This window comes from Fistularia commersonii, chromosome 19, assembly GCF_037954325.1.
Source record: "Fistularia commersonii isolate RoL2024-O1a breed Wild chromosome 19, RoL_Fcom_v1.0, whole genome shotgun sequence".
Lineage (NCBI taxonomy): Eukaryota > Metazoa > Chordata > Actinopteri > Syngnathiformes > Fistulariidae > Fistularia > Fistularia commersonii.
In genome coordinates, this window is record NC_141302.1 from 1,831,296 (window position 1) to 1,841,866 (window position 10,571).

Consider the following 10,571-nt stretch of genomic DNA (forward strand, 5'->3'; position numbering starts at 1 on the left):
GAAAACACAGCGAGAAGTTTCCGAAAGCTCTATGAAAGAAGGAAAAGAGCTAGGACTTGCTGCAGGGTCGAAAAGAACAAGCAGAAAGAAAAGCGAAGACAAAGCTAGCTGCCACGGTTGAGAGGTCCGAGTCCTTTACCCAAGACCTCCATGTGGTCTTGGTGCCTAACAACCGATCCCTGGCAAACGGTAACCATTCCTGTACTTCCTGTCTCTCAGAGTTCCCTCCAACTGCCTGAGGGACCTGGAGTTCCTGGTGTTCGATCCCTACGGCGATGCTGTTCGGCGCAGGTATGGGTCCGGGAACGAGTGCAACCCCTGCAACCCACCCCAAGTCCTCAACCTCACGCCGGTCAGCTCCTGATTTTGAGGAGATTTCTAACGTCTGAAGGCCAACGGGCCTTCCGGACCTCCAGGACCTTGGAGTCGGACTTTATTTGAGTGTATTTGACCTCTTGGCCCTCTTGCGTCCCCCCATACAGTCATGCATCTTATCGCTGAACGGCAACGTTACAGCCAATGAGGGTCCTTACGCAGTGCAGCTGGTGATGGAAGACTTTCCCCGGGAAAGTATCAACCTGACGGCCACGAACGGGACGGTGACGACAATCGGGAAGGACACCGCCATCAGCAAAATACCCGTCCAGTTTGTTTTGAGGGGTGAGTTTAAGGTTTCTGCGTTCGACATGGACGTTAGTCCAAATGTAGGGTCAAAACTCTGACTCCGTGACCTCAGGCAAGGGGTATCAGGGTGTGAGTTCCCCCGAACCTTCGGTCCGGGAAAAGATGGTGGAAAAATTGGGTGAAAGAATTTCATTGAAGGTTGTCGTCAGGTAGCATTCAGGTCTGCGTGGGAAGATCACCACCCAGATAGTTATCAGCAGATGCTAGTATTGTTAGCGGCAGCTAACTGAACAGGAAGCGACAACCTCTGGACAGAAGCTGACACGGATCAAGCTAGAAGCAAACACTAGGAGGTTCCTTTAGCTCTGAGAACAGTGGAGAACACAAACTCCTTGGCTAGCACTGCGATAGAACCACCGGAAGCTAATGCGCGCTCAGCTCACGTACCTCAACGGGTACGTCCCTTTGCTGTCGAACGTTGATATCCATGTGTCCAGTGTAGAGTCCAGAGTATGCTTTGGGAGAATTGTTCTCCCTGGTTCTGCTGATGCCATGTTGTCTTCAGGTGTTCCCATTGCTGGTCGCACTTGAGCATACTTCCCTTGGTACTGCTCCCGATAGGCTACACCTCCGCAAGCTTCCCAGCAGCGTCAAGGAAATGAAGGCAGATGACAGACAGGAGGCTCTGCCCCCTTGGGGGTTTTTAATGTGCTTTTTGTTCCTTAACGGCTGTGAAAATTATTTTCTCTCCATAAAAACAGCATCCTCGAGCTGCTGTTCAGTGGACCTCTGGTTACAACGCTGGACGGAGTGGCGGGGAACTTCACCCTGAACTGGACACCCTAAGCGAAGGACGACAAGCAGAGCTACCCCATCTGCTTCCTGGTCCGGGCATCTCCGGCTCAACCGAGGACCACCGTGAAAACGCAAGGCACATTTTTGAGCGTTCAATTAAACCGCCGTTTGCTTTTGGATCAAGGGCTGGAGAACCCAGGCAGGAGAACCCAGTATCTCCTTGCTTGCGAGGCGGGGCTGAACCGCTTCCTCAGAGCCAAAACGGCCTCACATCACATCGTGGCAATGAGGAAACTGCGGATTTCCGTTACCTTGAAACAAGATGATGTGCATCGCCACTCTGAAATGTGCCTTCTCTTTAGCAACGGGGGGAAGTACCACTCCGCCCTGCGCTGCGTCGTCGTAGTTGTGGGTGAGTACGGCTCTATCGGACGCCGCCACTGGCGCCACCTAGCCAGGAAGGGGTTAATGCATCTTCCGATCCATTTGCAGATACTCTTCTGCCGCCAACCACCATGCCGACTGCAAGGAAAGCATGTCTGACTCTGAGGAAGTGGGCGTGGAGTATTTTATCCCCACCGTGGGGCTGCCGGTTTTCGCGCACCCAAGACGCCTGGACACTGCCAAACAAGCAACTGCTAGGGGACTTCACAACCAGGGAAAGTTTGAGGCGGTCTAACACTCCCAAGGCCGACGGGTCTTGGCATCCAACTGGCGACTATCACAAGATTGAAGGAAGCTGGCCAGACCTTTAAGAGGCTCATGGAGTCCGTGCTGCGTGACCTCCCGTTTGTTTTTGTTTACCTTGATGACATCTGGTGCCCAGCCCGTCGACCAATGTGCACCTGGAGCATCTAACTCAGGTTTTCCGCCGTCTAGCCAAGCATGGCCTCATTATCAACCCGGCTGAGTGCCGGTTTGGTCTGTCGGTGACTCATTTCATTGGGCACCGCATTTTGTGGTGGAAGGTGGAGGCGGTGACTGATTTCCCGTGGTCATTTTTTACAGCCGTCTCCTCCCTCATGCCACCCATCTTCTTCGCCTGCTGTACGAAGCTTTGCGTTCATGTGGCTGGGAAGCTCAGCCCTCTTGTGGATTGCTTGTCGCGGGTTCCCATGTGTCCTATGCATGTCGGGTTTGATTTTGCGGCTATGGACGCTAACCAATGCGTTGGCCCAGATGTCCTCGCCCTGCTGTCGTCAAACACAGGTCTCGTGGGCCCATTTGTCTGGCCTGGCATTTGTAGGGATGTAAAGGAGTGGGCTGCCGCTGGACATTTTGTGACATTTTGACAATGTCCATGTCGACCTGGTGGGCCCCCTACCTCCTTCGTAGGGTTTTACCCACCTGCTCGCTGTAGTCGATTGGACCATTAGGTGGCCAGAGGTGTTCCCATTGTTCTCCACTGCTCTCGGGCCATGCTATCGGGTGACATTTGGGTGGATGGTTTGCTGGGGTCTTGCTAGGGCTGCGCTCCTTTCCTTAGGATGAGGTCATGCCTGCTTGTTTGGTGTTCGTTAGGCAAGATGCTCACCGCTCGCCTCTGCAGCCTCCATACGACGTTCTGGGTGCTTGAGGAAGGCCCCAAGAGTTTGTTGTTGGACGTGGGCAGGCGTTGGGAGCGTGTCATACTGGATCAGTTTAAACCGGCGAAGATGTGGCAGGCAAAGATGTATCCAGAAGCACCTCTGCAGGTCCAGCGTTCAGGGCCTCCTGTCGTCATTCCCGAGGGACGCCGCAGACGTTTCGGCAGACTCATCAGGACTCCTGTGCAGGGCTAGTCGTATTCCCTGGGTCCCCTCTGGGTGTTTTTCTTTCATCCAGAAATAATGTGGTTTCTCACATGATGGTTTCAAGATCATCCTCACAAAATGAGCAGTTATCATCTTTAATATTAAAGTGTGTGTCTTTTGCCTCAGGGGATGGAAGGGTAAAGTAAAATACATAGATATTGGATGCATTCGTTGTTAAAGACCGCCTTGCTCAGATTGGTCGGGATTACGCGAATTAGCTGGATTAGCTGGTCGTCCACCAGTTTCCTCCTGGTCGTCAACAATAACAAGCCTCACCGACTTCCGGGTTTACACGTCCGGTCTCGTACGAAGCTCGCCTATTGGCCATCACGGTCATGTGACCCGTGTTTTTGTTGTTTCACGCTTCCGTCTTCACGGTTCTCGCCGCGTCATGTGCTTGTCAATCCCGTGCTGACAGTAGGAAATCTGAGCTGACGGTCCGGCGGAAAGAAAAAAAAAGGGGGGGATAAAACGGCATTAGAAATCCTCGCCGAGGTGTCCTCGACTCGCTCCGCCGCCGCAGAGGCTCAAGCTGCGGCCGCACCGTCTGGCGGGAGTCCGGTGGGGCAGCGATGGCGGACGGGGAACGGTCGCCGCTGCTGTCCGAGCAGCACGACGGGACCAACGGCTACTCTCACGGGGGGGACCCGCATGGATTCCTGTCCGAACCTCAGAGTACGTCGGCGACAAGCGCGTATAAATGTTATTAAGGACTCTCCGACGCAAGGTTCCGCTTTTTTATTTGGTCTATCACGCGAACCAGTTTCTTTTCGCATGCTAGCTAGCAGGGTGGCTAACGTGAGCGTTAACATCAAATGGACTCGTCGTTTCGCTCTTAAGCTAGCCAACCTTTTTCTATAAACTATCGGTGACCGGATTTAGTTAATAATCCGGACAGGGGGCTGCATGGCTAGATTGCCATTGTTAATTAAAGATAAAGTATCAGATTAAGCAGACTGTGATTGTGATTTGCTTCGTAATCTGGTTAGGTGGTTGACACTGTGGCTCGGGGTCAAAGTTCAACCTCTTTGGCATTAGCATCATTGTCACTCCGGGATTCGACCTTTACACCTGCTCTCCAGATTCGAAATGACCTTTCGGAGCTCTGTGCGCATAATTTGAAAATTAAACAATGTTTGTCCAACACTATAATGTACCTAACTACACACTGCGATTCTAAATTCCAGAGAATTCTAGGGCGCTCCTTGGGTGACTTCCGGGTTTGTCGGGAAGCGCGTGAGAACCCGGAAGTAACACCAGAGGCACAAACAAGCAACTATCCCTTTTTTCTAGGGAGAAATGGGTCTAGAGTTAAATAGTAGCCGCCTAAAAAAATAAAAGCTGTAGTTATTCTTTCATCATATACAACGCCAGGTGTTGAATTTGATTATGCACAGTTTAAGATATTGCGAGACAGAATTCAAGTGTGATATTTCCGGATTCACCTGACTCTAATTGCATTTTGTTACTTCGCTCCACTAAACAAAAAACCTACAGGCGTCAATTCACTCCTCTGAGCTTGACGTCTGGAGTGACATGATGTCGCCATGTGACTTCCTGTCAGCCGGCCTTGAACCGTTTTTTGCACAAGTCTCTGCGTTGTATCTTCGCTTCCCTCTGCCCGCCGCCTTCCTCTGCATGCCATGACCTTTGCACTCCATGCCGCCCACTTTCCATGTGTTTGCGTCTGTTTCCCACTCGCTGTGGGTTCATCTGACTGGAGGTTGTTGATTCGTTGAAACAAAGATTGATCTTTTGACTGACTCTTCATCTTTCATTATTATTTTCAATAAAAAAAACGGACAACCCCGTCCAGCTCGTCCTTGCTGTGATGAAAGTCCTTCTTCCGTCTTTTGTCATTTTATTTTAGTCAGTAAAGCCCTGTAATTGTCAGTAATGACAAACATCTTTATCGCGCCACGATTGAAAAGCCAAAACCTGAAGGCTAGCAGCGGGTTGCTAACCTGGCCGTCCTCCCCGCCGCCGCTCTAGGTGTGGCACCGTTCCCCAGGGCGGTGGCGCCCGGCGAGCCTCCGCCCCCCTACTCACCGCAGGGCAGCCCTGACAGCAGCAGCGCGCCCGTCATCAAGTGCCGGGTCTGCGAGAGCGCCATCTCGGTGGAAGGGAAGACGCACCAGCACGTGGTGAAGTGCAGCATCTGCAACGAGGCTACGGTGAGAGAAACACACACACACACGGAGCGTCATTTGCCAGAAATCTGAAACTTAATTTATTAATTTCTTTCCCTCTGCAGCCGATAAAAAACGCCCCGGTGGGGAAGAAGTACGTGCGCTGCCCCTGTCGCTGCCTACTGATCTGCAAAGTCACATCTCAGAGGATAGCCTGCCCGCGGCCCTACTGGTGAGCCGCCGCCGGTCACGTGACCGCCGCCATGTTTGCCCCTGAGTCGGTCAGGGATCTTTATATTTCCCGGGGGACGATCAATAAACATGTGTGTGATGTATTGGAAGTGTGTGTTTGACGACGCTGTGATTTATGGACCGACAGCAAACGCGTCATCAACCTGGGGCCAGTTCACGTCGGCAGGGAGATCCCGGAGCCGCAGCACCAGCCCCTCGGCATCCGCGTCATCTGTGGACACTGTTCCAACACCTTCCTGGTAACACACACACACACACACACTTTGATAATCACCAATACACACACAATGATTCACACGCACTCATTCACACACTCTCTCTAAAAGACACTGATATACACATATGTGTGCAGGTCCATCTATATGTATGTATGTGTGTGTGTGTGTGTGTGTGCGCGCGCGTGTGATCTGATGGAAGAGCGTCCCTGTCACATAGCCCCGCCCCCTCGTCTTGACCTCTGACCTCCATGTCTTTCAGTGGACGGAGTTCTCGGACCGGACGCTGGCCAGATGCCCGCACTGCCGCAAGGTGTAAGTACCCCCCCTTCCCCCACACAGGAACAAATATGTCCGACAGGAAGCGGCCGGGCGCCTGACCTCCGACCTCTCTGTGCCTCCAGGTCCTCCATTGGTCGGCGCTACCCGAGGAGGCGGAGCCTGCTGTGCCTCCTGCTCTTCGTGGTCATCGCCTCCTCGGCCGCTGCTCTCATGGTGTGTGTTTGGGGGAGGGAAGAGTTGGCCGTCCTGCAGCCACACCGAGTGGACGTTGGAGGGAACTGAAATATACTTTATTGATAAGATAAGATAGGATAAGATGGACTGTATTTCCTGGAGTACAAGGTGCACCAGCCAAAAAATGCATAATGAAGAAGCAAAAAACTCTGAACATTCTCCCTAAACCAGATCTGGCCATTTTACGGGGCACGTTTTCCTTTTTTTTTATCCGGCCCCCCAAACTATTTTCTCTGAATAGTTTAACGTATTATCATCTATATTGAATTTAGAAACTTCTTATATTTTCCTTTTGTTGAATTTTGTCAATAATAATATTATTGGTACATTTATTTGATTGTTAATGATTTTAAAGTTGGAATAAAATGCCCCCCGCAAAAATTATAATATTTAAATACCAATTTTCATTTTGTTCAATTTACACAATACCTAGTTGGCCTGTGCAAAAATTAAAAATTAAATAAAAAATGTGGCTTTCAGGCCAAAATAATTGCTCACCCCTGCTCTAAACAGTACAGCAGAGTCTCTATAATAGTAATAACAGAATAGACTGAACAGGCGTCTAGTCTACTATATTAACGTAACATATTAGCAGTTATTTGAAGAACTATAGTTTGCCAAACGTTCAATCTCACTCCAACTCACTAAATCCATTGAATTCTTCATCCTCGGCGTCACGTCTGAGAAACTCGGCCAACTCCGGAGGCAGACGGGGCGTCGCTTATAGAGAGGTGCTTGCGTTGCATAACACTCGTAAAGTTATTTGGATTCTACCTGGGCGTGGAGACGGAGCCGCAGCGTCGACAAGCCTCCCCCGGAAGCATCTAGCAGCATCTAGCGTTTAGCTCGCCATTAGCTTTTTTTGTTTTCCTCATTGCAGTTAGAGTATCCTCCTCTTTTTAGCCAATCCCTCACTGACTTCTCACTCACACCAAACTTTCTTTCTGCGTCTTGATTAATGTTTCGGCTGCACGTTTCGCTATTTGCAGCATTTAATCTGCAGAATGTGATTTTCCTTTTGTGGGCATTCGTGTTCAGTCTTTCTTTATAAGTTGATGTTTAAATTTGACATTTTCAGCGGTACAGGAGTAATAGGAGTAGCGAATACTGGCACACACGCCTAGAGAGTAATTTTGCAGCTGAAAATAACATGTGAAAATATATGTTTTATATTTTTTATATAATTATATTTTTAATATATATATATATTAAAGTTGCACCTGAGTATAAGTCATCTTTATTTGTAAACCATGAAAAAAGTGTGACTTATAATCCTAAAAATACAGCACTTTATGGATCCCCATATGAGGATAAATATAAAATATGAAAAAAAATATAAAAGAATATAAAAATATAAAAGAGACAATTAAAAGACAGCAGAGAGAACAACAAGGACAAGAAGAGACAACAGAATTTAACAAAAGAAAGGGTGAGAATAGTCAACCAAAACAACAACAACAAGGATAAGAACAGAAACAGAGTGACAGCGATCATTTAAAAACTGCAGGAAAATAAATGTCAGTGTTAATTGCATTGAAATTGTGTGTGTGTGTGTGTGTGTGCAGGTGGGGACCTGGTCGCGGGCCCAGCTGTCCAGGGGGATCTACGCCTCCTGGGTGCTGCTCCTGGTGCTCGCCGTGCTCACCCTGGCCCGCGCCATCTACTGGAGGTGCCTGAAGATCAGCGACCCCATCACGTAGACTCCGGGAAGAGGGGGTGAATCCTGGCCAGATATTTTTGTTTTAAAAAAAAAAGAAAGTCCATACCACCTTTCTCCGATATCCACCCTCCAAAATTAAATCCAAATTCCTGTAATTGCGACTCGATCTAATCGTAGTAATACATCAATTCAGGCTTTCGTCTTGTAATAATAATAATAATAATTAACAACGGTCTTCTCATGATTTCAGTGTTTAATCTCTTTGATTTTGGTGACTTTTTTTTTTTTTTGCGATCAAAAATTGATTTGGGCCCGGTTCTTGTTTTGAAGGGTCGATATCGGACGTGCACGGTTGGGAAGCAGAACGACGCTCAGATAAAGTCGTATTTGCTGTAAAAAGCTAATTTAGTGCAGCCTCGTGGGAGGAACGGGTCGAGCCACTTCCTGATGAACAAAAAAACGCTATTTTGTCGGGTGTTTGTTATTGTTTCTTTCTTTTTACTCTTTTTTTTTTTTTTTTTTTTTTTCACCTGATTCTTTGGAAAGGATCAGAAACAGAATCTGTATTTTGTACATTTCCCAGACGTTTTTCGAAATCCAGCGGCCAGTAGACGTCCTCCATCCCCGAGAGGACGTCGAATTCCAGGGGAAACGTTTTACCGCGTCGTCACGGCGACACGGGAGGGAGGGTTCGTCTTGTCTGCATATCAGGGGCGACATTTCTTTAGCAGGAAAAGCCTGAGAGCGGTCTTAATCATCATGTCGAGCGCGTGAAGCTCTCTTTACGTGACAGGAAGCTGTGACTCGACATGACGAAAAATTCCAGTTTCACAGGATTAAACCATAATTCGGGACCAAAGGTGCTGAATTAGCGCAGCTAAGCTACTTCCACTTTCAGTAAACTTCACAAAATAATTTGAAATAAAAGACCTCCACGGATGAGAGTGATGTTTTTCCGGACAGGTTCCAACTTATCCCAGTTAAAAAATAAAAAAATAGACCTTTTTATTTTTCCAAATAGGGTTTCAGACTCTGTTAAATCTGTCTTTTAAATGTTCGCTGTCTTCACCTCCCACAACTGACTGGATTGATGATGCACAGAAGTTGCTATGGAAAATTCTACTGATTTTTATTTTTTTTTGGTTAATAACATTTTCTTTTTTTGGTTAATATTATCACGATTCATTTTGAGGGAATTTAATTTGTTTACGGGCCGAGCGATGACCAGGCATTACCTCTTCGTTGTTATATTTTTTTGCGCGGGGCATTTTATTTCTTCACTTTCATGTTTTAAGAAATACCTTTCATGGTTTTTAACCAGAGATGAATAAATGGAAGCGAATGATTCAAGGGAAGCGCAGAAAGATTCAATGGAAGAAAAAGAGATCGGCCCGAGCGGATTTCATGTCATTTATTTACTCTCAGCTCGCGGGAAAATAATCCGAGATTTGCAAGTGAAAATAGAGAAGAGGAAATAATCCGGAATAATATTGTCAGCGATTTTCCATCGGTTTATTTATTTGCCGCCGTCTTTGCGTGGGCCCTCCTCGGGTTCAGTGGCATCTCGCTGCCGTTGCCATGGCAACGTTTTGACCCCCAACACACACACTCTCACACACACCGGCTTCTGCTGTACCTCCACATCCACCCGATCCTCTGCAGGCTCCTCTTTTTTACGTCTTGAAATAAAGTGATACTTCTTACTGCGTGGCCCAGCCGCTGTAAGAGTGTGTGTGTATATATGTGTATAGGTGTGTGTCGTCCTCATTGCCACTAATCACCTGGATTCCTTTAAAAATGTGTAACACTTAAGTGTGTGTGTGTGTGTTGAAGGGAAAAGGTGGGCTCCACTGTGGGGGACGGCAGACAGTTGTTACTGCGGGATGATGCGTTGCTGTGGTGCTGTCATCAAGTATGGAATAAAATACATGAAGTGACATTTTATTTTCTGTGTATTTTTGATAAATAAAGGGCAAAAAACAAATTTCACTCAGCAGTTTAATCGCAGCAAACCTTGTTGCTAGAAATGTGGACTCTGAGACGGGGGGGAAGCATCAGATTCAAGGTTTGGATTGCCCTAGATGTTGCAATAACACAGCGATGCACTAATAATTTAAGTAATTAATGCGTACTGAGAAAAAGAAATACTTATAAATAGTGCACAAGTATCCGAGTAGTCACCTTTCTGTCATTCACTCCAAAATGCACACGGCAGCCAATCATAGCCGAGGGGCGGGGTTTAACCCGGAAGGGTCACCTGTCAATCAAATCCAACCGGTCTCATTTGTACCTGGTATTCAATGAAGCTGATGAATTAGCCATGATTTATCCGAATTTCACTGCTGCGGCTTTTTTGCTCTTTGCACATACGACCCACCGCTGCTATTTATCTATCACTTCCACCTGTTCCTGCCTGTTCTTTACTGCAAATAATATTTGGATGTTGTAAGCTGATCCTTGTACAAACGAAATTTGGCAATCTCTCATCCAGACTGCATGAGATTTATAAAGATTTTTCACACAAAAAAATCAAATTAGCTGCATTATATAACTTCTTATTTGTCTGGTATAATATCACCACCACATC

At 47.5% G+C, this 10,571-nt stretch overlaps 1 protein-coding gene across 1 annotated transcript; it reads left to right on the forward strand.

Annotated features, from left to right (window-relative positions):
• Nucleotides 1-3,561: 3,561 nt before the first annotated feature.
• pip4p1b (phosphatidylinositol-4,5-bisphosphate 4-phosphatase 1b) lies at nucleotides 3,562-9,923 on the forward strand. The gene is made up of 7 exons (XM_086165917.1): nucleotides 3,562-3,887; nucleotides 5,205-5,386; nucleotides 5,467-5,573; nucleotides 5,721-5,832; nucleotides 6,071-6,123; nucleotides 6,213-6,303; nucleotides 7,890-9,923. The coding sequence occupies exons 1-7, from the start codon at nucleotides 3,785-3,787 to the stop codon at nucleotides 8,022-8,024; spliced, it is 783 nt and encodes a 260-aa protein (XP_086022043.1). The 5' UTR covers nucleotides 3,562-3,784; the 3' UTR covers nucleotides 8,025-9,923.
• The last annotated feature ends 648 nt before the right edge of the window (nucleotides 9,924-10,571 follow it).